This window comes from Podarcis pityusensis, assembly GCF_964106645.2.
Source record: "Podarcis pityusensis genome assembly, chromosome: 3".
NCBI lineage: Eukaryota > Metazoa > Chordata > Lepidosauria > Squamata > Lacertidae > Podarcis > Podarcis pityusensis.
The window spans coordinates 88,454,522-88,481,386 of NC_138026.1; the positions used below are offsets into that span (position 1 = coordinate 88,454,522).

Here is a 26,865-nt window from a genome sequence, read left to right on the forward strand (position 1 = left end):
GAGCTGACTGCCACACACAGCACCGCAGCACCGCCAACTGCCGCACCGCTGCCTCGCACCGTGTATCCAGGCTTCAGCTCCGGGGCACAAGGAACTCAGAATGGCAGCCAACAGCAGCTTCTCGCCATTCAACCCAGCATCTGGAGACTGGGAAGCGTACGCCTCCCGTTTCACCTTCCTCCTAGAAGCCAAAGGGGTCACCGACGAAGAAGACGCCAAGAAGAGGGCGATATTCTTCAGCGTCTGCGGAGAGGAGACGTTTGAAATCGCCCGGGCTCTCCTTGCGCCTGAAGACGTCGCTACTGTTCCATACAAAACAATAATGGAACAGCTGAAGGGGCACTTTTCGCCGCAGCCCTCAGTGGTGGCTCGTCGAAATGCCTTCTACGCAAAGCGGCAAGCCCCTGGGGAAACCATAACTGGGTTTGTGACCTCTCTCCGCCAAGCCGCCCGGTTCTGCAACTTCTCAGAGCTGGAGAACATGCTTCGTGACCGCCTCGTCGGTGGCCTGAAGGATGAGAAGCTGCAACGGCGCCTCTACGCTAAGAAGGACCTAACGTTCCAGGTCGCTCTGGAGGAGGCCCTGGCAACAGAAGCTGCCGAGAGGTCGACCCAAGAGGCACGGCCGAGCCTGCCATCCCAACCGAGGGTCCACCATGAAGACCTCACCGACGACTCAGGATCCGACAGGGAGGAGGTGCACCGAGTACAGCAGCGCACTCAAGCAGCGCACAGACCACAGCTGCCTCGACGAGAAGGAGGGAACTGCGCAAGCTGCGGGGAGAGTCACGAGAGGAGGACCTGCCGTTTCCGCAACGCAGAGTGCAGGCAGTGCCGAAAATCGGGACACATCGCCCGGGTGTGTCGGGCTCGGCCCACCCGACACCAGGCATCAGATGACCAATCCAAGAGCCCCAGGTCCCGGGGCCCAACGCACCAAGGCAACTCGACGGAGCTCACGGACTTCCAGGTATACCAGTTGCCCCACCCCAACGTAGAGAAAATTTATGTAGAGGTACAGATAGAGGGGGCCCCATGCCGCATGGAGCTTGACACGGGTTCAACTCTATCCATAATCTCGGCAAGGACCTTAAGGAAACTGTGTCCCACTGGGGGTCCCAAACTCAGGCCGGCCCCATTCACCCTCCGGGACTTCCAGAAACGTAAGGTCCCCACAATGGGGGTGGGGACCTTCAGGGTGCAATACCGAGGGCGGACGCGGCAACTGGACTTGCTTGTGGTCAAGGGCCCCTACATTAGCTTACTGGGATTGGCATGGTTTGGACCACTGGGGCTAGCTGTCACCGGGGTGAACCACACTAGCTTACAAGTGGACGTGGACGCCATATGCAAGGAATTTCCAGGGGTTTTCGATGGGAAATTGGGACAGTATACGGGCCCCCCCATTGCGCTACAGCTTGACCCCGCAGTACGACCGGTCAGGCTCAAGGCCCGCCGGGTCCCGTTCGCCTTGAAACCCCGTATAGACGAGGAATTGGACCGACTCGTAGAGCAAGGAGTGCTGGAGCCGGTGCCTAATGCTCCCTGGGAAACCCCAATCGTCACACCCGTCAAGCCTAATGGTTCGGTCCGCATCTGCGCAGACTACAAATGTACCATAAACAAGGCCCTCACGGCCCACGCATACCCAGTGCCAGTGGTCAGCCATGTCCTTGCCACCCTGGCTGGGTCGAAAATTTTTGGCAAGCTGGACTTGGCCCAAGCATATCAACAGCTGCCAGTAGATGAGGCCACAGCAGAGGCACAGACGATTGTGACGCACAGAGGAGCGTTCAGGGTAAAGCGGCTGCAATTCGGTGTCAGCGTGGCACCAGGCATATTCCAGAATATAATGGACTCTCTCCTTAAAGGGATTCCTGGCGTCACCCCCTTCTTCGATGATGTGTTGATTGCCGGCCCCACACCAGAGGAGTTTGAGGACCGCCTCCGCACCGTTCTGCACCGTTTCCAGACGGCGGGTCTCAAGGTGAAGCGGGAAAAATGTCTACTAGGAGTGCCTCAGGTGGACTTTCTGGGATTTATGGTGGACGCAGAAGGGGTCCACCCGACTGGGGACAAGGTACGGGCCATTTGTGATGCCCCAGCGCCCAAGAGCAAGACTGAACTTGCACAGCACAGCACCCCCAGCTCAACGACTGGCCGGAGCCCCGCTGAACTACTAATGGGTCGGCGCCTTGCAATCAGATTGGACCGCCTTCACCCCGATAGAGCTCAGGATGAGGTAGTGGTGGGGGAAGGCAGGAACCCCCGGACCTTCGAGGCCCAGGACCCAGTGTACGCAAAGAATTTTGGGGCAGGCCCAGCATGGGTACCCGCCACAATCACCAGGGTCACTGGCCCCGTGTCGTACGAGGTGCTAACGGATGGGGGGCAATGCTGGCGCCGCCACTGCGACCAGATACGGCGACGATTCCCGGGAGAAAACCAGGAGGAGGACAGGTCAGAGGAGTCCCAAGGGAACAGCGGGGCAGTGAGGCCCATAGAGCAGGAGGGGCCAGCAGGAGAGGCAGAATCAGTAAATACAGAGAGGACCCGTGAGGCCGAAAGGACACCGGAACCAGAACCACGACTGAGCGAGCCGGTTGCACCAGACCAAACAGCCGCATCACAGCCAGCATCCTTGGAACACGAGCCAGAACCCGGAGCCCGGACCAGGGAACACCCCAGGCCACAACGCACACGTAGGCCGCCGGCATACCTTGAGGACTATGAATGCGACCTCCCGGGCAGGACTGGAACTTAGAGGGGAGGGGTGTTATGTACTGAGTTGAATAGGATCCAAACTGTAGCAGTCTGATTGGTCCTAGAACAATAGGATCCAAAAGGCAGCAGTCTGATTGGTCCTAGAACAATAGGATTCAGAATGCAGCAGTCTGATTGGTCCTAGAACAATGCAGCAGTATGATTGGTTGGCAGGAACCACCCAATCCTGCTCCAGATAGAAGTGAATCCACAACCTGATTGGCTTACAGTAGAATTCCAGAATTAGCCAATCATGTGCAGCCCATTGTGTAAATAATGTATATAAAGCAGATACTGTGAGGGGACATTCATTCATTCCTCCTCACCACTATGAGCTGAATAAAGAGCATGAAATCACTTTGCGACTCTGAGTATATTTCAGACCATAATTCCATTCTCACAGCAATGTCTCTTCTAACTTTCAACAGCAAACTGTTGGCAGACGGTTAATCTTTTCTAAGTATCAGCTGCAGGGAGTCACATTCTCAGTGCTGTGTGAACCAGTCCTTGCACACACACACACCCCTAATTCCTCGCTGCAGGGCAGTGTCCAGTCACCCCCCCCCCCAAATTCCTCACTGCAGGGCAGTGTCCAGTCACCCCCCCCAAAAAAATTTCCTCACTGCAGGGCAGTGTCCAGTCACACAGCCCCAAATTCCTCGCTGCAGGGCAGTGTCCAGTCATTGCAGGCTCTTGCTTCGTGCATGCGAGATGTGTAACCTAGTTGCTCACACTGACCTCACAACGCTGTGGAAATACCAAATCTGCTGTTGCATATAGGGTTGATGACTCCCTCTGGGGGCAGGGCAGAATCGTTGCTCATCAAGGCTGACCAGCAAAACGTGGCAAAAGCAGCCTTTTCTTTTATTACAGCAAAAACTGCAAAGGTCAAGCCCGTGCAACTTCCCTGAACTTGCGTGACTGATTCCAGTCAAGCTGCTCAGGTTTCCCTTGTTGTGGGATAAGGAATATTTTAAACATGGGAGTCCCGGGGGCCCTGTCTATTTTGAAATAGTACAGTAAACTAAAACCCTGCTTTTCATGTCCTCAGAGACAAAAAAACCAGCAGTGAATATAGCAGCAGTTAAAATGTAACTTTATTGTTCTGATTGAAAAACCACAGAGAGAGAAATGTTACAAAAGTACTAAAGAAAGGCAGCATTAACAGAGGTTTGTCTCCCCTCCATTCCTTCATCTTGTATCATCATCTGGGACGGCATATTCTGGGCCAATCAGAAATAGTCATCCTGCTTAGCAAAAGGGGGGGGGGGAGCGCTCTGTAGTGTCTGTGGGACAAGCAGTTGGCTCTAGGCAGGGGAAGTAGCACCCCAAACCTTTCCTGACCACGATTCATGCTGGCTGTTTGTAGGCCAAACCTAACTTGCAGAAACGGCAAACTAGGTTACATTTGCCCTTGTCATATAGGGAGGCTAAAGCCCATAAAGATTACAAATCCCACCATGCATTGTTGACCATAGAGCCTGCAAAAATAGCAATAAAAGACAAGGAAGCAAATTTCCCCTCTTTTAACTGGAAATGTTTCAAAAAAAGACCTGCCTTATTTCATTCCTCACTGATTTTGTTCTTATCAGAGCAAGCCAGCGGACAAAAAGCAGCCTGCTTTTTATTTCATTGATGCTGGTGAAAAGAAGGCTGTGCGCACCACCAAATTTTTCTTTCATGGGATGGGGCAGTAAAAAAACAAACCAAAAACCCAAAGCATTGACTCCATTATCACAAACATTCCATCCACTGCCACCTATGTGCAGGGAGGACTTAAGGCAGCAGAGTCAACTCATACTCTTGGAAAGATTCTGGACTTGGGATTCCATAGGGAACATGAGCAACTGAGGTTGGCTTTTTCTATACAGAATATGTTCTATGGCCAAGATTAAGATCTAAGGCCCAGATTCAATTAACCCAGCATGCTAGCGGGAGCTAGTACAAAGGCAGTGCAATGGGGCTTCCCCCCTCCTCCTCCGCATCTCCCCCAAATCTGCTCTGGGGGGTTAGGAAGAGAACCCCCTAGAACAGTGTGTGCTGTGAAGGGGGTAATTTTGTCTGGCAAGCAGAAAAGCTTGCACTGATGGAATGATCAGAACAGCACGGCACTTAATTCCTCCCCAAGTTTCAGAGAAGTTGTTCATGCTAGGGCAGACTCACATTTCCCAAATATTGTTTTGCATATATATTTTTCAAAATTAAAAATGGTGATTACACATCAGAAGCGGGTGCTCGATTGTACACCATATTATTATAGTACACCGATAAGACTGATGTCTGAATACACATCTTTGAAATCACAGAACTAGAGAAAACAGTGTAGGCCCAAGAGACACTTGTTGATTTCTTCTGGTTTGAAGGGGACCCTGTAAATAGAGGCAGCAAATTCTGTGGCCCTCCAGATTTGGCTGGACTACAACTCCAATCACCCCTAACCATTAGCCATGCTGGCTGGGACTGGTGGCAGTCCAACATCACCTGGAGAATCATAGGTTCTCCATCCCTGCTGTAAAATCTGGGCCATTTAACAGCACCAAAAACTAGCCTCTCTTATGTCAATGCAGACAAGCAAGAAGAAAGATAATCAATGTGGAGCAGTGGGGGCTGCAGTCGTGTTAAAGCAGCATTCCCGGCCCCCATAAAGAAGCTGTTAGTAAAATATATTTTGTCTTCCTCTTTCTCCCTCACTCAGATCTACAAAGAGTCAACTGAACAGCCGGCTGAAAGCCGATGTTTGCTCCCAATGCCTATTATATCTCAACTAGTGCAGTGAATATAAATCAAAGGCAACCCAAGCACACATTATTCTATCCCCTGCAGTGCTAACCCATGCAGCTGCAGGATGTGAGCAGTGTGATCACAAGGATGGAGCCAGACACATGGTTGGGAACCCAACCATGCATTTATGATTTTCATACATATTCCCCAGCCAGATGGGGATGGCGCCCAAGGAAGTGATGCTCTCATGGCTCAATAAGGGGTTTTCTAGCCAAAGTGAGAGGAAATTGTGCCTCTTCCAGCCCCATCTTCTTTCCTGAGTACCTTCTGGCTAACATCTGCCCAGACATAGAACATCCTGGGGCTCCATGGCATATTCTAGACTGCACAGAGCAAGAACATGTAATGCTAGTGAACTCGGCAGATGAGAAAATCCTTTGGGACGTACTCTAGAAGTGTGTGTTTGTGCCGTGTCTCAAGGCGACCCTGGGACTGCACAACCTCAATGTGCTTCTTGTTCCAGCCTTGTAATGTGGTTGCACAAAGAAGATCTGGTCCACCCTCCAGGGGCAGCTAAGCCAGATCCACCTTGACCTTTAGCTGATGAGACCAGAGAGCATTCTAATTCTTGGCAAGGTTCACTGGGCTACAGAGAACAACTCCCATTAGATTTGGGGAGGGAAATGATAGAACCCTGCTTATTCTTCACATTCCACCACATGGATCACTGCTCATTCATTAGGGCAAGATGCCAACTTTTAATTGTAAGAAAAACAGCTTTCTGCGTTATCAGACACCATCTTGATAATTGTACTATGGCTTATGAGCTGAGCTTGCTCAATGCACAGACATTCCCTTTCTGCAAATCTTCAGAAGTTACGACGGCATGAAAAACAGGCAAGAGAAAAGCCACCCATCTCCTGTTACCAAGAATCTTGGTGGTTATTGCAAAACAAAACAAAAAAACATGCCCTCCCACACCCAGTCCCTGCTGGGAAGTTGGTTGGAATGATGATTCCTGAGAGTTTGGCGTTATCTCCTTCAGTAGGCACATGATGGTTCTTCAACTGGAGCTATTGGGCTCAGAGGCTTCAAGGTGCTCAGGGATTGGAAGGCGAAGGCCGAGGGGTCGTACACAAAGTGAGGTGGTGGTCGGCTCCCATGGATGTGCTGCACGGAAACGATAAAGGTGAGAAGGACAGGTATCAGAGCATGTGAGACTAGTGTGCACAAGGGAAGCTGGCAGTGAGCACCCTATTTATTTAAACGAGCACAGAAGAATCAAGGTGGCCCGCCCCCTTCATAATACAAAAGAAAACCAGCGAAGCAGCAATCATAAAAGAGTAAAAATGAAAAAGCAGGGAAGTGCTGAACACCAGCCATAAATCTGGCTGATATTCAAGCAGCACCACTGAAAAATACATCTAAACAAAGGTGCTTTGAACAAAATGTCTATAGGCATAGACAGGGGTTTAGCTGTATTTCCTGTTGCAAGGAGTTCCATAGCCTGAATGCCACCACCAAGAAGGCACCTACCCTCCTTCGATTCCCTCCTGCCACATATTATCCAGGCATAATCTTCACTGTTTTTTTAAGAGCCTACCAGAGACCTTCCTCTTCCAACAACCATTTTAAGTGGAGCTCTTCATCCCAGTCTGTTGTACTGAAATTATTTTAAACTGTTCTTACATGTGGAGTGGGTCTTAAATGTTTGTACTGTTTTCAATATAAGTCATTGTTTTCCATTGTTTCTACCAGCTTTCTACCAGTTTTCAGCCAGAACTTATCAAAACTCAGTTCCAGCACCTCCATCCTAAGACAACAAGGGAGGCGTTCATGGTGAGTTCCGGCACCTCTTTTTTTAGAGAAGCAGCGCTGGTTACTGCACTAGTGTTTTGGTTGTAACTGTTTGGTTTGTTTTATAACTGCATATTTTATTTTTGTGGTGAAAGGCGGGCAAGAAATCTTACGAAACTAAGTAACGAAATAAATAAATGTGTTGCCATTAGCTGGCATGAGCTCTGCCAAGAAAAGGTGGGTTATACATATTTTAAAATGGAAATTGGAAAATAAATAAATGAAAAGGGAAGTGAAGACAACACGTAGGGCTATGCAGGGGATATAGCAAGGTACAGCTTCATCCTCATCTTAATTGTATGCTGCCTTTCCACAAAAAGGATCGTGCTTAGAGCAGCTTACAATGAAGAAAAAAAGAAACACATCTCCAAATCAGTCACAAGAAGGATTCCATAATATTGCGATAAAACAGCAACATAAAAGCAAATACAGCAGCATACGGAAAACAACATTTCAGTACTATAAATGCAACATCATCATCTTTCCTGGCAACAGCAGAAATAGCAATGCCCCTTGAGTTTCCCCTTGGTCCTAGAAACACCTTTCCCGTGATGTTGCTCACAGCCATTCTCCTGCAACAGCTTCTTATAAGGATTCCAAGATGGAGAGGGGGTAAGGCAACTGGAAACACCTATCCCATAATGTTGCTGCCGTGATGTTGACTCTAGACACCCTGCTGTTTCTTTTCCTGCTTGCTTGCTTCCTTCCCTCCCTCCCTTCCACACACCAGTGTTCCTAAATGCTAGCGTTTACTCAACCAACTTGAGGAGACAGCCCTTTTGCTAAGCATTGGGATTTTCCTTTCCTTTTCCGTAGCACCAACTAGCAGGTCTTTTATCCCGAAGTGACCTCTGACACTTCATGGCCATGTCTGTCAAGAGGTGGTCACTGTATCCGGAACCCCAGTCTTTGATCCATGCATCTTCCCTAATGGATTCTGACTTACAATCAAACAGTGAAAAGGTCACAGACAGAAAGGTCTTCTCTGTTGCTGACCCTGCCAATAGGGTCAAATCCCTTTGTCAGCAGGGGAAAGGGTCCATTAGATTATCTGGTTCATTCCCTGGTTCTTAACATAGGAAACGGGAGAGGCCCTTGGTTCAATGGAAGACAAAGATTCAGCCTTCTGACAGCACTGCTGTATTCTGCCTCACTGATCTAAACATACAGATTTCTGCATGGGCATTGAGTTAAGAGTTATGAGTCCAGATTTTGTTGCATACACTTTTGGGGGGACCTTTAAGGAAAGAATATTGGTTAATATCCAATGTGAGTCATTCTCAGAGTAGACCAAGGGGACTCAAATTACTTCAGCTGGTCCATTTTGAAAATGACTTACATTACATGAGACCCATATCATATTTTATTTTTTCACTTGTACAGACTACATTAATAAGCAATATCAAATAGGTAACATCTATAGGGATGAGTAAAAATATATGTAAGAAGCAATGTCTAGGTATACTTACCTATACATTGATGAACAATACACCAATTTTGAAAAAAGGGGTTTCTTTCAACACCAATTTTGAAAAAACAGGGGTTTAGCCCAAAGCCATGCATTTATATGGTTTTGATGCCTTCTCTAGCTCAGGGGTGGCAGATAGTTTGGACTACAACTCCCATTAGCTCCAGACAGCATGGCCAATGGCAAGGGATGATGGGAATTGTAGTCCATAACAACAGGAAGGCACCACATTAGCTACTCCTACTGCAGCATCACCTATAGATCCAATATAGCTATTTTATCCATTCCTTTTTGATAATGCATAAAACAAATTGCCAGGACAGAGTTGATATGCGAAGTTGGGCAAAGCAACCATCTTTCTATCTTCCATGCTCCCCATATCAAAGGGGGGAAAGGACAAACATGTACTTTCTCAATGTATCTTCAGCAACCTGGTTAATGGTATTTTCATTTCTTCCCATATATTTTGGTGCATGAAACAAGCAGAGAAGAGGGTCCTTGCCAGAGTTCAGAAAATTATCCTGCTCAATGAGATGCAATGAGTAAACTTTGGATCTTTACCACATTTATATCAAATCTGAAATCCCAATAATCTCATGCTGTTGAGCACTCACACTAGGTATGAAAAAGGGCCCGTATGTCCACACACTATGCAGCATTTTCAGGTTATGCTGTTTGTGAATTCTATGTAACATAATGAAGTTTGTATAACAATTAAAACAATTTCTAAAGCGTTTCCTGCAGGTCTGTGTGGATAGTTGAGGCATTTTGCTGTATTTTTCTTCACTGATCCTCTTCCAAGTGGTCTCTGAAATCTGTAACCTTCAAGCTGGTACATGTAAAGATAATGTACAGATTCAAGGGAGTAAATCCTTGGAGTTTATAGCTGCAGATTAAGACTTTTTCAGTGGATATTAAATCTGAAGTAAAAGGGGTTGTGTGTGAAACTGCACCAGAAGGTGGCGCAATTGCAGTAAAGCACACAGTGACTTGAGCACACATGCTTTTAGTGTTGTGGCATAGGTCTCTGGAATTCTGGTCACCACAAGAGAAGTCAGCCCCAACATCGTAAAATTTTTGTTTGTTGAAAACTTTTTGTCCCTCCCCTCAAGTCTTCCCAACTTGGCCCATTTTATTTCTGCAGCTTTTAATACTTATTGGCTTTGTTTTATGATTTACACTATGACTCACTTTCTCTTTTTGTGCACCACTTGGGTATTTTTAAAAAATATGTACAACGAAACAAATAAATTGAATATATTGATTAAACAGTAACAGTCTCTGTTAGTCTCTGTTAGAACTTGTGGGGGTGGAAATAACCTGTTCTTGCTCTGAGAGTCAAAGATGTGCTGCATTTCCTCCCCATTTCCCTGTTAACTAAAACTCAGTCTAAGTTTTAAATCAATGCAATCCAGTGGGAACTATTAAACAGAGTCTAGGAATTAGTCTATTTCTCTGTAGCACAGGGGTAGCTAACATGGCGCCCTTCAAATGTTATGAACTACAATTCCCATCATTCCTGTCCTTTAGCTATGATGGCTTGGGCTGATGGGAGTTGCAGTAAAAAAATAAAAAATTGGAGGGCCCCACTTTTGTTACCAGCTGCAGCCACCGAAAACTGGTAATCACAAGATGGTTGAAAGACGTTGTAAGTACCAGTATTTCCTTCATCCTGTACTACAGCATTCAATAACATCCAGTGGGAGGGTGTTCCTCTTGTACCAGTCATCTCTACTATGGCTGTACAAACATTTGCAAATAATCAACTATAATTAAAATTTGGGAAGCTGTATAATAACCCAGTCTGATGGGACAGGCTGACCAACCTTAGATATAGAAGGTTGTAATGAACATTTCTCTCCCCACCAGGCATAACCAATGTGATGTTGCCAAACATCATTGGCGGATGGTAGCTGGAGTCCGACAATATCTGAAATCCATTGCATAAGTTACCCCAGGTTCTATGTGATTCATCTGCCCATACATATAAAGGTGCTGTTATTCTAAGTTCCAGTTGGACAGGTAGTTCTGCAATGCTTGAAAAAGCAATAAAAGTTTTTCCTCTTTTGCAGTTATGTGGACTCAGAAAGAGATTCAAGTTACCAGCCTTTTGAATCCTTCTCTACTGTGACAGCAGCCAGTAGTTAAAATTATTAATATCTCTGAACTTTGAGGAAGTCTGACCCCAGGTGCCTCTGGGGTTAAACAGTGAAAGCGTCAGGAAACTTCTCTGAACAGGTGCCATGAATTTAAATCAGCAGTACTGGCTTTGAAATCCAAAATATTTCCAATTCAAGATGTTCCCATTTCTGTACCGGGAGGGCAGTAATGGAATAATACTGAATGTGACTCTGCACACTTCTTGGTCCATCTAACTAACGTTTAGGCCTCTGAGGTTAGCATTGTCAGAGAGCTATGGCTGAAGATTGCACAGCCACAATGGACTTTTTCACCTGTAGAATTCCATTGGCAAAGATCACTGATGATTAAACACTACCAAACACCCAATCAGGGATAGGGAAGCTGAGGCCCTTCAAATGTGGGACTCCAACTCCCATCAGCCTCAGCCTACTAGGGACAATAGTCACGGGAACTGTAGTCCAACAAGGTCTTGTGGTCCAACAAGCTCTATATACAGAATGCCTTGCTTCAGCTGCTCTGAAAAAGCTCTGACCAAACACCAAATTCAAAAGATAACTCCAGCTATCATCATTCAGTCCGACAAAAGGTTATCCTAGCATTCACTGACACAATAGCCAGTGGGTGGGTGGATAGATCTAAACACAGGGGGGAAATGCTAGAAATCAGTCATAAAATAAATTGTTACAACCAAAGGGAAAAAAAACACTATGCAAAATTGCATAGAAACGTTTTGTGCTCTACACCGCCATCTGCTGTTGTATGTTTATAACACATTCAAAATGCTGGTTTTTTGACTAATGTAGCTGAGTCTGGCGTCTGGAGCCCTCGGCCCAGTGAATCACATCTCATGTTTGCTTCCAGTATTGGCAACCAAACATGAATCTACAACTACACTAAACCTGATTTATCAGAGACTGCAAAAATTTAGCTGACTTGAAAGCATAGTAGTACAGTGGGTATCTCGGGTTAAGTACTTGATTCGTTCTGGAGGTCCGTACTTAACCTGAAACTGTTCTTAACCTGAAGCACCACTTTAGCTAATGGGGCCTCCTGCTGCCGCCGCGCCGCCGGAGCACGATTTCTGTTCTCATCCTGAAGCAAAGTTCTTAACCTGAAGCACTATTTCTGGGTTAGCGGAGTCTGTAACCTGAAGCGTATGTAACCTGAAGAGTATGTAACCCAAGGTACCACTGTAAATGTCTTTGAATCCTGATTGACAGGGGAATTTGACCTGTAAGTTGATGGACGCATGGAAATCTTCCTCCAGCTTTAGAATCACTATAGGTTTGCACATACAGCAGGAGGAGATGGTTAAATGAATAGAGCACTTCACGTAGCATGGAGTGGGGTGCAATTTTTGGAGCGCTCCTCCACGTAGAAACCTCCCTGCAAGCAAAAATCTAGCACTACAAAGATAACGTTTTTGGCTCAGCTACTTCCCTATTGTCTTTTCACTTGTGACAGGTCTTCTTTTGTTCTGCTATTAAATTACAGCTTATCTTTTTTAATCATAATCATCCCATTCTGCATTCCAAAGCAGTATCACCCATTCTCCTGGCAGCCCCACCTAGCACAGCCAATGGTGAGAGATTATCTGGGGGCTCACAGGTCCCTGCTTTCAGAAACTAGCGATATCAGCGAGGGTGGCAGTGGGCATCCGGCCTGCTCTTGTCCACGACTGAGCATGGTCAAGCAGCAGCTTTTCATTACAAGGATTCCGATATGAAACCCGCTTTGAGAGAGATCCTCCCAAGCTGGCATTTTTATGAAGGAAAATCCTAGTGCTGCAATGTCTGACTATCCATAGCTCTGCCCCCCAAAGTCATGCCCAACACCCCCATGCACACACCCTGTAACCTTGGCGAACAGCAAGAACACAGCAGGAGAGGCACATTTCGAGAGCACTCACCAGCTGCCTGCTGTGGCATTATGGATGGTTGTATGCACTGGCAGGCCTCAGAGTGGGAGGGTAACATAGCAACCTTTATTCGGAGCTAAAGGGGCAGAATTAATCAGACAGATTTGTCCCTCTTCTGAGCAATGAAGCTGCCTGCCAGTACAGAGAGAGAGAGAGAGAGAGAGAGAGAGATGGAAATGGACAAAGAGGCTGGCACTGCCCTCCATTTTAAAATGCCAACCAATCAGGATCAGTGAACATGCAGCAGCTGGATGTGGGGGTTTTTGTGCTTTTTTTGTTAGTATGTGGGGAGGGGTGGTGAAGTTGCAGGTAGACAATGTAGCTGACAGGCGAGGGAAGGATGACACTTGTTAACTACTCAAAACTCCAAGACGCAAGGCAGAATAAGGTCTGGAAGCTCTCATGGGGTCCCGATAATGGGAAACAAGTCTTCACAGCAGGAAATCTTTTTTTAAAAAAAATACTATTTATTGGTTTTCCAACCATTTAAACACAATAAAACAGAAAAGCAAAAAAGGAAAAGAAAAAGAAAAAAAGAGACAAGAAAGAACACAAGATTAACAAAACAAGACGCAAACCATTTAAAACACAAAACAATTTCAATATCTTAACTTTCATTCCCTTATTTCCACGACCTCCTCACACCTCCCTTTTTGTATTCCACTTCTATTAATTATTTCAGCAATTCCTTTCCATCTTCCTCTGTTTTCTATCCTATAATTATCTTAACATATTCTAATCTTATTTTTCCCTTTAATACTCTATTAATCTATTTATACTTGATTCCTTATAGCATTTCTACTAACACAGCAGGAAATCTAATTTGGCAATAAAATAAAATAAAATTACATACTGTGGTAAAAAGGGATGGCAAAAGCAAAGGAGAGGCTTCAGCAGAAGTTGGCCTGCGATGATAGTCACTTATCAGGCCTCTACAGTTCCAACTATTTATTTATTTATTTATTTATTTATTTATTTTGCCAATTATCACTTCACCAAGGGCATCATGTTGAAGGTTACCAGGTCTCTCCAGTCTTCAAAACATGGCCACCTGTTTTAACACACCACAATCCCCAGAGGATTTCAAAGGGTATCCCGAACAGGCCATAATAACATGAAAATGGAGAGAACCTACGCGAGCCAGGAATCCATAAATTCTTAGCTTTCAATATATTTATTTTTAAGAGTAGGTTTCAATCATTTGTAGACCCTGACATATATAGCAAAATGCACAGGCACTATTTTACTCCGTTTTGTGTTGTTTTGTAAGGAACTAGCCTGCTCTCCCGGTTTGTGTTTTACTTTGCTACCACCCCCACTCCCAGACAGGGGTGCAACCCTGCATTTTTGTCTGTCAACTACAGCCACAACCAAGTACATAAACAGACATTGTGGTGTGTGGTTTTGAAGAGAAGGGCTGTGGCCCCAGGCAAGTGTTTTAGAAAGAAATTCTAGGCTCAGTGACCAATGAAGAAGAATAAGTGGAATCATTTGGGTAGCATAACATCCTAGCTCTCCTAGCCCTCATTACTGACATTATTCTTCTCCAGCTTACTCTTCCTTTCCCTTCCTGTTTTATCTTCTTTGTGATTACACTGCAAGCCCTCTGAACAGAGACCTGTCCTCTCATACTGCAAAGTGCCATACACACTGAAGGTACTGTTAGCAAAACCACTTGCATAACACAGACAGAGTCCACAGAGAAAAGAAATCATGATAAACACTATACTGAGCGGTATATAATTTGAGGAACAAGGAGGTTTTGTCTTTCTTACTTTAGGCCTTGTATATAGCAGATAGGCATTCAATCAAATGTACAGAGGAAAGACTCCCTCAGAACCACACAGCCAATGAGGGCATGTGCTACCTCAGCAAGCAGCATCCCACTCTGGTTGCTAAGCAACACATCCACCTGTCACCCCCTAGGCTAGCAGAACTTTGACACTACTAGAATTAATTCTTAAATTACAAACCAAATGACGCATGCTGCAGCACTTGCATCAGGTACAATAAAATTATTATTAATGAAATAGGAGTTGGAAGAATTAATGTACCGTATTTTTTGCCCTATAGGACGCACTTTTTCCCCTCCAAAAATGAAGGGGAAATGTGTGTGCGTCCTATGGGGCAAATGCAGGCTTTCGCTGAAGCCTGGAGAGCGAGAGGGGTCGGTGCGCACCGACCCCTCTCGCTCTACAGGCTTCAGGAAGCTATCCGCAAGCCTTGCGCGCCCGGCGGGAGTTCCCGCGGGCTCGCAAGGCTTGCGGGCAGCAGCCTGCAGCCCGAAGCACGGGACGCCCTCCAGAGGGAGTTGCCGTCGGACTCGCAAGGCTTGCGGATAGCAGCCTGTTCTGGGGGCTGGGGGAAATAACTTTTTTTTATTCATTTCCCCCCCCCAAAAAAGGAGGTGCGTCCTATGGGCCAGTGCGCCCTATAGGGCGAAAAATACGGTAATCAGCAGGGATATAAAAATGAAAACTAGGAGCAAGACTATAGGTTTTAAATGTAAGAACCAGGGATTTGTGCTAGATGCAGAAGGGAACAAGGAGCTAGGAATGCCAAACTGTGAAAGACCACAAAGTCTATGCAACAACCAGTTTATTTTTTTTAGAAAGCCAGTATTTCAAAGCAACGCCGTACAAAACTAACAGCTGTTTATTTACATATACATACTACTTTTAAAGTTCAAAAAGAAAGTAAAACAATGCCAATTTTCTCCCTGCTCAAGTTCTTTCCTATTAAGGCGTCTCTGTACAAAGTGTCCCATTTTTTTATTCAGCCTTTCACAACCACATTTGGAAAGTTTTGTATGCTGTCAAGTCCACCGCTTGTAGTACCTCCCAGACCTTTGGTAGCCCATTCAGTTTTTAGAGGGTTTAGCTGCCTTTCCCCCAATGTCTTGCAAATACTATTCTCACTGTGACTATTAAAATCAAAACCACAAGTTGGTTATTATCAAGTGGGCATTGTCTTATGTGAAAGTCCCATTTAACTCAGGACTTATTTCCAAGGTAACACGAATGAATAAGATTGTGGCCCACATTAAGTCTATGCAAGACTGCAGCCGTAGAGAACGGATCAGTTGCACATACAACTCTTAACATTTCTTCATCACATTGAGGGTATTAGTGAAGCAATACTCAAAGCATTTTTGAAATTTCCACAAAGATTGAACCAATTTCCTTTCTTTTAATGACAATGTCAACAACAGCCATTGCTGGTCCAGAATATCTTCTGTAGAATCTAAAGAGTTGGGTGCCATTATGTGGCCATGCCAAGGTTTTCTTAGACTGGAATACAGAGAATCTCAGCTCCTTATTAAAACAAAAGTCAAATTCCTTTACAGGCTCTTCGTTGCTTCTTTCTGTCATTTGCACCTCTGCACTAATCACGGATAAACAAAGCTTCCTCTTAATTTATTTTTCAAAACTGAAGCAGGTGCCTTCAAATAACTGGCTAGCTTAAATAGTAAAAAATTAAATAAAACAAAACAGTGAAACTATTGGTGAAACAGCAGAAAAACACGGTATGGCAGGGATAAGGAACCTGTGCTCATTCTGATATTGAAGACCAGGGTTTCCCGAACTTAGGTCATAGAATCATAGAATCATAGAGTTGGAAGAGACCACAAGGGCCATCGAGTCCAACCCCCTGCCAAGCAGGAAACACCATCAGAGCACTCCTGACATATGGTTGTCAAGCCTCTGCTTAAAGACCTCCAAAGAAGGAGACTCCACCACACTCCTTGGCAGCAAATTCCACTGTCGAACAGCTCTTACTGTCAGGAAGCTCTTCCTAATGTTTAGGTGGAATCTTCTTTCTTGTAGTTTGGATCCATTGCTCCGTGTCCGCTTCTCTGGAGCAGCAGAAAACAACCTTTCTCCCTCCTCTATGTGACATCCTTTTATATATTTCATATCACCCCTTAACCTCCTCTTCTCCAGGCTAAACATGCCCAGCTCCCTTAGCCGTTCCTCATAAGGCATCGTTTCCAGGCCTTTGACCATTTTGGTTGCCCTCCTCTGGACACGTTCCAGTTTGTCAGTGTCCTTCTTGAACTGTGGTGCCCAGAACTGGACACAGTACTCCAGGTGAGGTCTGACCAGAGCAGAATACAGTGGCACTATTACTTCCCTTGATCTAGATGCTATACTCCTATTGATGCAGCCCAGAATTGCATTGGCTTTTTTAGCTGCCGTGTCACACTGTTGGCTCATGTCAAGTTTGTGGTCAACCAAGACTCCTAGATCCTTTTCACATGTACTGCTCTCAAGCCAGCTGCTTTTGGAGTACAGCTCCCATCATCCCTAGCTAGTCGTCAGGGATGATGGGAACTGTAGTCCAAAAACAGCTGTCAACCCAAGTTTGGGAAACCCTGTTGTAGGCTCTGAATTCCCATCTGCCCATGGCTGGCATGTCCAGCAACATCTGTAGGGCCACATGGGCTCCCTATGCACGAGATAAGGTAACACCTGACCACCCTGAGCATCAGCTCAGCAGGTTTGTCCTGGATGTGCAATATAAGTACGCAAGAAAAGCCTGCTGGATCGGACCAATGGCCCATCTAGTCCAGCATCCTGTTCTCACATTGGCCAACCAGATGCCTGTGGGAAACCTGAAAGCAGGATTCAAGCAGAACTGCACATTCCTCTCCTGTGGCTTCCAGCAGCTGGTATTCAGGAACATTATTGCTGCCATGGGTCAGCTTTGCCTGCTGAACAGAAGCCTGGAGAAGGCAAACTGATACCACCTGCAGCTGATCAGCCTTCAAGGACACAGAGAAGGCACTGATGACAACCAGCCGGCTCTGGCCTTCTTAAACAGAACTCTCAGCAGTCATCAATGCTCGAAACAATGCCTGTGGTTCCTGGCCCTACCTTGCTGCATCCTGCTCTCCCATTGGACCCTTGGCTCTGTGATCATCTGGATTCCCTGACGTCTGGATTGTCTGACTATGCTGCCTGCTGCCTGCCCAACCCTCAGAATGGACTTGATTTCGGATGTGGATTCTGCTCTCAGGCCATTGTGCGTCAGAGACTCCTAGCCCCTGCTTACTCAGAAATGGGACTACAACAGTAGCCATGATGGCTAGTAGCCACTGATAGCCCTCTCCTCTGTGAATTTGTCTAATCCTCTGTTAAAGCCATCTAGGTTGGTGGCCATCACTGCCTACTGGGGGACTGAATTCCATTGATTAAAGATACGCTCCGTGAAAAAGTATTTTCTTTCAACTGTCCCGAATCGTCCAACCATCAGCTTCTTTGAATGTCCACAAATTCTAGTGTTATGAGGGTGGAGACTTCTCTCTCTCCCATTTTCTCCAGGTCATGCTTAATTTTATAATCTGCTATCATGTCACCTCTTACTTGCTTTTTCTCTATTCTAAAAAGTCCCAAATGATGCCAACTTTCTACACAGGGGAGTCTTTCCAGCTCCTCGATCATCTTGGTTGCCCTTTTCTGAACCTTTTCCAATTCTATAATATCCTCTTTGAGGTGAGGCAACTAGAACTGGATGAGATGAAAGCCTGCAGGAAATGGCATAAATGGGAGTCATTAGGAGGGAGCTTTTATGCTGTGACTTTTGTATGCCTTATCACCTTCAGTTCTGGGAGCACTGACAAGTGATGACTACTCTTGATGTACGTACTTGTCCATTTATAATCGACCCATTTCAGATCAGTTAATTTTAAGCAGATTCAATTTATTGAAACTCATGTGCATGAGGAAATAGTCTGAAAGAAAGCATTGCTGTCAGATGATGCACACATGTGTAGTGGCAAGCACAATCTGAGATGAGATGATCCTCGCAAATGCAAGAAGGAATGTTCTTAAGATGGTGTAGTTTTTATAAGTACTAAAACAATCAAAATATATAGACTGCTGACTTCAGAGACACTTTATTATTATTATTATTATTATTATTATTATTAAAGATCAACTAATCAGCTAGTCAAAAAATTATTAAAAATCCAATACTGTACAAATTGAGAAAATGCTACCAAGGATGATTATGTTTTAAGTACTTTTCTGTATCTGAAACCCCCAATCCATTGATTGGTACTCAACACAACTTCTGCCATAGCTGTTTTAGCATCTTATGACTACTTTTACTGGACTGTTGTTAATGTTCCTTTAGAATGTTATTTGTTTTAACTTCCACCCTAAGCTTGCCTGAGGAATGGGAAGGTATAAAGTAGGTCTAGTAAGCCGAAAGTTATTCCATCCCTAAACTGCACAGCTGGACTTGTTCAATGTTCCACAGAGTGCTTTGCTTCCCTTTCCTGTGGGCAATCTGCGTACCTGCTGATATCGTGGCCCTTCAACTTATTCCTTATCTGAGCACTTTCTAAACATTGGCACGCATATTTAAGCTACAACCCAACTCTTCTGGCTCATCCTAGAGTTTAGCATCCCAAGGTCTTTCTGTTCTCGTGTTTGACACCCCAGTGTCTTTTCCTCCTGCTGCCACCTTTAGAAAATTGTTGAAGCCAATGCCATAAGCAGAGAACAAATTGCTGCTCAACTCCCCCTTTGTATTTCTGCAATGTTGCTAGGGGGTGGCGCCATCTGAAAAGGTCAAGTAAACATACCAGTGTCCTCGCTATAAGGGGGTGGGGGGGAGAGAAGCACAAGTGTGTTTACAAAGTTGTCAGGTGGCCACTGGCAACTGTACAAAGGGGCAACTAGACAATGTTCAAGCTTCTTTGAAAAGCTCTTCAAAGAGAAGCATTATGCTCAGTTGCACATAACCAGGCATAGTAGGAAATTAGCCAGATCTGGGTTCTCACTGATGCCAACTCATGATAGTCTCATTTCAACCCCTAATGCCCTCTTTTTTTGGCATGGTGCTTGCATTAATAAAGCACTTCCACTGTCCTATGATGTAAAAGAAGCTTTCCAAAAGACCATTTTTTACATGTTTCAGCTAAATAAACCCCATGTGCTGAGCATTTGAAGGCTTACATGCAATAAAAACTGTTTACTTATCTACAGAGCATAGCAGTATAGGTGAAGAACACCGTTCTAAAAAGTAATTTAGTCATGAATTACTCTGGTTGTTGATAAACCATTTTTCATGCATTGACTTGCATGGAAATCGGAAGGGCTGTGGCCTATCCACTTTCTGATTTTTCCTTACTTGGGGAATGGGGACATTGCTCCTGAAAATAGGCTACACCATCCCTACAGCACTGACCTTGCTTATTTTGTCTCTCCATCTGGCCAGTCTTTATAGAGCTCTCAAAAAGCAAGCTCTTGGTACTGCCGCACTGGTAGAACACACAACAATATGGAAGAGCCATAGCTCAGTGGCAGGGCATAAGCTTTGCATGCAGAAGGCCCTGGGTTCAAACCCCAGCATCTTCAAGTAATACTGGGAGAGACACCTGCCTGAAAGCTTGGAAAGCCACTGCCAGTCAGTACTGAGGTAGATGGACCAATAGCATAAAGCACCACTCAATGTTCCTAAGCTTAAAAAGGTAAAGGGACCCCAAACCATTAGGTCCAGTCGTGACCGACTCTGGGGTTGCGGCGCTCATCTCGCTTTATTGGCCGAGGGAGCCGGCGTACAGCTTCCAGGTCATGTGGCCAGCATGACTAAGCTGCTTCTGGCGAACCAGAGCAGTGCACGGAAACGCCGTTTACCTTCCCGCCGGAGTGGTACCTATTTATCTACTTGTACTTTGATGTGCTTTCGAACTGCTAGGTTGGCAGGAGCAGGGACCGAGCAACGGGAGCTCACCCCGTCGTGGGGATTCGAACCACCGACCATCTGATCGGCAAGCCCTAGGCTCTGTGGTTTAACCCACAGCGCCACCCGCGTCCCTTGTTCCTAAGCTTATTGTGCTTTTAATTGATCAATTCCCCTTCAGAGACATGCTGCATATGCAACTGGGGCTGCAGTCTTTCTCTCTGTCTTCCTTTTTCCCAACAATTTTTTTTAGTAAAAACACAATACAACATCAAACACTAAAAAAAATTCCCCTGAACAGGACTGCCTTCAGATGTCTTTTAAAAATCACATAGTTGTTTATCTCTTTGACATCTGCTGGGAGGGCATTCCACAGGGTGGGCGCCACTACCGATAAGGCCCTCGGCCTGGTTCCCAGTAACCTCACCTCTCGCAATGAGGGAACCACCAGAAGGACCTTGTAGCTGGATCTCCGTGTCTTGGGCTGAAGACACCCCTTCAGGTGCACAGGGCCAAAGCCATTTAGAGTTTTAAAGGTCAGCACCAACACTTTGATTTATTCTGGGAGCTAATGTAGTTCTTTTAAGACGGCTGTTAATAGTCCCAGCGGCAACTCCCAGTCACCAATCTAGCTGCCACATTCTGGATTAGTTGTAGTTTCCAAGCCACCTTCAAATGTAGATCCACACAGAGTGCACTGCAATAGTCCAAGCAGGAGATAACTAGGGCATGTACCACCCTGGTAGGGTCTCAGCCGGTGTACCAGATGGAGCTGCCTTGGATATAGAGCATAGGACCATAGGAAGCTGCCTTACAACAAGTCAAGCCATCTGGCTTTGAACCATCTGTAGGGAGTGGCAGTAATGGAAGAGTTGTTGCTCGGTGGCAGAACACATGCAAATCATCCCCATTTCCATCTCCAGAACCTCCAAGCAGGGCTGGGAAATACTTCTGTTGAAATGCTGGCGATCTGCTGCCAGTCAGCAGAATGACCTTGATCAGTAGTTCGTCTCCCTTAATCTCCAGTTAGGGCTGGAAAAGATCCTGAAGAGCTGAAATACAGACCATCAGCATGTGCCCTCTGCTACTAAGCTACGGCATCTTTGGAACACCAGTACTCTGCCAACACAGGCACATGTCGCTTTGAACGGGTACTGCTGGTGCATGTGCTTGTAAGACTTTATAGCCTTTATGTCTAATGCAAATCAGATGCTAGCCTCGGGATCTGCAATACACAGAATGAATGGCTGCCTTATGGAGTAAATGTGCAGGGGGGTGGGTGGGAGAGAATATATGCAAGCACCCTGTATACACCCTGCAATCTGCATTAGGCTCCAGGCACTGCAGTTGCTCACAGCTAACAAACCCAACACAGGCAATATTATGCATGTAGAAAGAATCAAAACTGAAAAGAACAAAGTGCATCTTTATCATCTTTCTCTAACCAAGGCTGTTGGCACAGGGACTACACATGCCGACACTAGGCCCTTGCCTCTGGATAAATCACTTCCCTGGCAGAGGCCAAGGATGAGAATCATGGGCACAACGTACAGCAGAAGAATTAATGAAAAGGAGATCCAGGTTCCCACACTCATCAGAAAGATAGGCAAATATAGTTGACAGACTATGGTGTGGAAAACTGTAACCTCCCTGCAACCCAGTCTTTGGGGAGGGGGACCCCCAAAAAATTCATATATATGAATGAGAGCCATTGATTTGACCTACATCTCCTGTTTGCACTCCTACAACAGCATGACCTTAACTTTTTTACTCTATTCCTACATTTAATTTAATTGTTAACAAGGACCCAAATGGGACAAATTTCAGAAAGCCTCTGGGCTGACAGATAATGCCAAAATTAAAATAAAAGGCAAGATTCAACTCCCACCCTCCACCCACGTAATGAAATGAACAAAGTCTAATTACCACCCTGCTGGAGAAATAAGCCACGAAGAAATAAGCCTCAAACTCGGAAGAGCAAAGAAGGACACCCAAATATTTACCCCTTCCATGGAGCATTATCTGATACTGATGGCTCTGTTAGCAAGAGCATTTCAGCTCTTGTACATGAAGTTTCTGCCTCGTATCTAACTTAGCCAGTTGGCTTGTTTGGAGGACTAAGGATTCCATGCTTAGTTAAAGTTGCTCTCTATTCCGAACAGAAAGAACTTAGAACTGGTGCAGAAGAACTATCATTTGCAAAGGCAACCCATGGAACCGCAGGAAACAGATTGCTATTCTGTGAGAATGAAGAGCTTGAAAGTGAGTGCAGGTCTACAAAACAGGATCCACAGAAGATGAAATGAGTTGCAATAATCTACATCAACTCTCACCAGAGATTAGGCTTATTTTCAGGAAATCCATCAAGGAGATGGCGCTTCTCTTCCTATTTTGTATCCTTCTCATTCTTGCTTTCAAGCCTCCTCATCTCTTGCCTTATCCATTTGGTCATTTCCAATAACTTTGCTATTTCAGCTCAAACCTGGAATTTTATGGATTACTCAAAATGGCATCACCTGTTCTCCCTTCCTCCTGCACAAGGCTAGAGCTCCCGTCTTGCTACACTATTTTTTCTCCCACATGTGGGTAGTGAAGCCAATGAATTTGTACTGGCATACATTCTGGATAAAATAATACTATGAAAATGTTACATAGATGGTACTATACCCTTTTGCATGCAGAAAAAGTCTCACTATTTTTTTGGAAAGGGTGTGGAAAGAGACCTATATATATTTGGTTAGAATGTCAAGAGGTAGAAAGGTATTGAATAGAGTGTTATGTGAAACATCTAAAACATAAAGCATATGATTGATTTCTTTGAATATAGCACCACACCAGAAGAGTTGGTAAAGTAGCAAAAAAGCTTACCTATCAGATATGTATGATCAAAGGGATCACAAAACCAGAGTAATATTTTGCTGTGTGGAAGGACTTTATTTCTTACAGGGGAAAAAGAACAATGAAATACATGCTTCAGTTTGGAAAAATCAAGTGGGATCAACATTATAATTTGCAGTTCTTGGTGTCTGCAACAAGGGGCTGGAAAAAGGACCTCTGTTGTTTTTAAACAAGAGATAAAAAAGACGAAATGCTATTTTGTTGTTAAACTGTTGGCCATTTAGAATTCTGCACTGGAAAGTTTCTTAAAGAAATAATAATCACTTCCTCTCAGAGGATCCTTTGAAACTGCCAAAGATCCTGTACTAAGTTATACTGCTTTAGTTTGCTTAGTGGTTATCAGCCACTTTACAGCTTTATGATCTCTCAGATTATGCCCACAAGCTGTTTAGAGATGAGATTTACATAAATGAGCCACAAACTTCCTGTTTATTTGTCTTGGAGAGTTAGGTCATATCAATCATCTTCCTTATTTCTGTGCTTCAGTCCATATGCAGAGTTAAGAAATTATTTTCTAGTGCCATTTGTGAAAGGGATGCCCACCGCCACCCCCCACAATAAATAGGAGGTACATGCTGAAATTACCATGAAAAATTACCCAGCTGAAATCTTTTGCCTGGAGAACTCAGCAAAATCAGGGGAATGTTTTGCAAAGTAGCAAATGGGATTTTAAGTTAACTTTTCTCAAAAGCGAGTCAATTACTAAGAAGAATGCTTACAAAATTTAAGGAGGGCTGTACCACACACTGAGAAGATAAAAGAAGCAAAAATCACCAGGTGCAGGAAATAATCTATTGCCAAATCGATTCCCAGCACATTTCAAACATTCATGCTCTTCTTCTTGGGAAAGTGCATGGGAGAAGATTACTTTCACATCTTAGCTCTCGCTTCCCCGCCCTTATCACAATAGGAGGATATTATGTGATGAAAGAAGCATTCCAAGAACACAGCTCTGCTGTGGCATTGCTGGCCACAAAAATGCTACCTCTATAACAAATTATTGTTTTAGTTAAGTGGAAGGGGCTGCAGAAAATATTCTTGCCATCATGACCAACCCAATCTAGTACTTATTTTTTTTAAAGACACTTTTGTGCTTCAGTGAAGGACTTTAAGTAATTATCTGCTCCTCAGCTATTCTCTTCTTTCCTTCTTACCTGCTCTCACGCAGGTATCCACACTGCCTTGAAGAAATGTGTATTAGCTTCCCAACTTCCCTCTCTAACTCACCCTAGCATCCACATGTCCACCCGGCCCTTGCCACCCCCTCCTCTCCATTTTTGGAATTAGATCCCTCCTTCTACCACAGGGGTGAGGAACTGGTTCAGGTGGGGGGACAGACAGTTATCTCCCCCACCCCTCGAAGGCCAAGCGTGTCAGGTGGGCAAGGTCTCCCACCTACCAATCACCTGACATCAGAATAGCACCAGGTGACCCACTTTTGTCTGCTTGGTTCTATATCAGACTCTGCGGGTAAAAGCACAGCCCACGAAGCACCAACAATAGGCCAATCAGCACTCGCAGAGTGCTAAAAATGGAGCTTCCTAAGACCTGCTGATCAGTGCACAGAGCTTTGGAGGCACTGTCAATCAGCTGATCAGCAGTGGCTGCAAACCCCATTTCAGTTGAGCTAGGTGAGTGTGGCTTGGCTGAAATGGAAGCTGCATGGTACCAGTTCAGATGATTTGTCCATCTAGTTCAGTATTGTCCACATTGGATGTCAGCAGCTCTCCAAAGTTTCAGAATGGGGACATTCCTAGCCTGGCCTGGAAATGTCAGGGATTGAATGTGAGGCCTTCTCTGCATGTGAATCAGATACTCTACCAACAACCAATTATCCTTATTACTGAATGAAGTGATAATCATCTATTTCAGTTCTTCCTAATGGGCACAACTAATGCATAACTGATTGCATACACCGCATATCTACATATTAAGCATGCATCCAACGATGAAATGATTAGCACTAATGCTGTGATTAATGCAAACCACCATCTAAGGATATTCAGATGTTATTCCCAACTGGCAATAATAGTAATAGAGTGGCCACATGTTCTTCCATTTGAAGGGCTGTCAAAGCCAAGTATGGGTTAAAGGCAAAAAGCCACAATAAGGGACAGCTGGGGCCATGGAAGTTGCCAGCCAGGCGTCAGCAGAACAAACTGAGCAGGCACACAGATCACCTTGTTACAGTCTTCTTCCTACCTGTGATGAGAGGTGTTGCGCTTCCATTTAAAATTATAGTCATTATTTCCCTCTTTGTCACTAGTCTCAATAGCTAGCAGTGTGTTTTATCAGCTAGAGCTAGGGTGCCAACTGTGTCCATTCTTGGACAGGGATAGCCTGTCGGTGGCGATTCATGCACTTGTGACCACACTGCAATGTGATCTATGTGGGGCTACCTTTGCACCTCATTTGGAAGCTCCACTTGGTGCAAAATACTGCAGTTACAGTGTTGATAGGGCCAGCCTATCACCAGCACATTGCTCTGGGGGTCAAATGCTTGCAGTGGCTGCCCATACTCTACCGGGCCAGTTTGAAGGTTCTTGTATTGTAAATTGTAAAAGGTTCTTGTATTTACAAGGACTTTAACAAGATGGGTCCAGAATATTTTAAAGACTGCCTAATCCCTAATATCCCAGCCTAATCACTTAGGACTTGGGGGAAGTCTCTGTTGGCGGTCCTCCATGGTTCATAACTACTAGATGCAGTGCATTGGGCGTAGTTGGCCCCAAAGGATTAATAGATGTGGATAGAAGAAAGCAACCAAATTATATGAAAGTACATGCAAGCCCTTTCTTCCATGGAGGTACATTAAGGCCCTTAACTCAGGTCCCTTCTCCCAATCTCACACATAATTCTGTTGGACAGGGAAAGGCTGGCAATGGTGATTCATGCATCAGAAACTTCAGGATTCCTGCACATGGCTCAGAATATACAGATGAACTCCCTGATGCTCAAGTTCAGGAGTGTCTAGTTTCCATCTCTGCCTGCAGTCCTCACCCAGTCTTCACCCTTGACTCTAGACACAACCTCTTTCTGGAGAAAAAACCATGAAAGTTCTTCTGAGGCAACTGCAACAGATTGAAGATCAAGTTTTCTGCTATTTCAGAAGTGGACCCGAGGAGAGCACAACATTTTGGATGTCTCCAGCCTGCCAGTGTTTTGTGGGAGTAATTCAGCTGCCTGCCAGGACTTTAGGTTTGCACAAGTGAAGTGGATTGAATGGCCCCCATCACCCGAGCACAACAAATCCACTTTAAAATACACAAGACTTTTTGCAGTTTGGAAAGTGACATGGAAATATAATGAAAAGTGTGAGCTAAGTGAAAGACGTGTAAGCATGCTGCAAGGAAATCAGGATGAATGCAAGACGAAGGTTCATTGCTATATTACCATCCCACAAGCA

At 45.1% G+C, this 26,865-nt stretch overlaps 1 protein-coding gene and 1 long non-coding RNA gene across 5 annotated transcripts in view; both read right to left on the reverse strand.

Annotated features, from left to right (window-relative positions):
* Nucleotides 1–3,838: 3,838 nt before the first annotated feature.
* Nucleotides 3,839–26,865, reverse strand: part of LOC308474187 (uncharacterized protein) — a 55,350-nt gene continuing 32,323 nt past the window's right edge. For all 4 annotated transcript variants that reach the window (XM_081000302.1, XM_081000304.1, XM_081000303.1 and 1 more), the window contains one exon: nucleotides 3,839–6,654. In XM_081000302.1, coding sequence (XP_080856428.1) covers nucleotides 6,526–6,654 — 129 coding nt within the window. In that variant the 3' untranslated portion in view covers nucleotides 3,839–6,525. The remainder of the gene's footprint in view (nucleotides 6,655–26,865) is intronic.
* LOC308474251 lies at nucleotides 7,254–14,916 on the reverse strand. Its single transcript, XR_013984618.1, has 2 exons — nucleotides 13,672–14,916; nucleotides 7,254–13,298 (listed from the first exon to the last, which is right to left on the reverse strand). It is a non-coding gene; the product is annotated as an uncharacterized lncRNA (long non-coding RNA).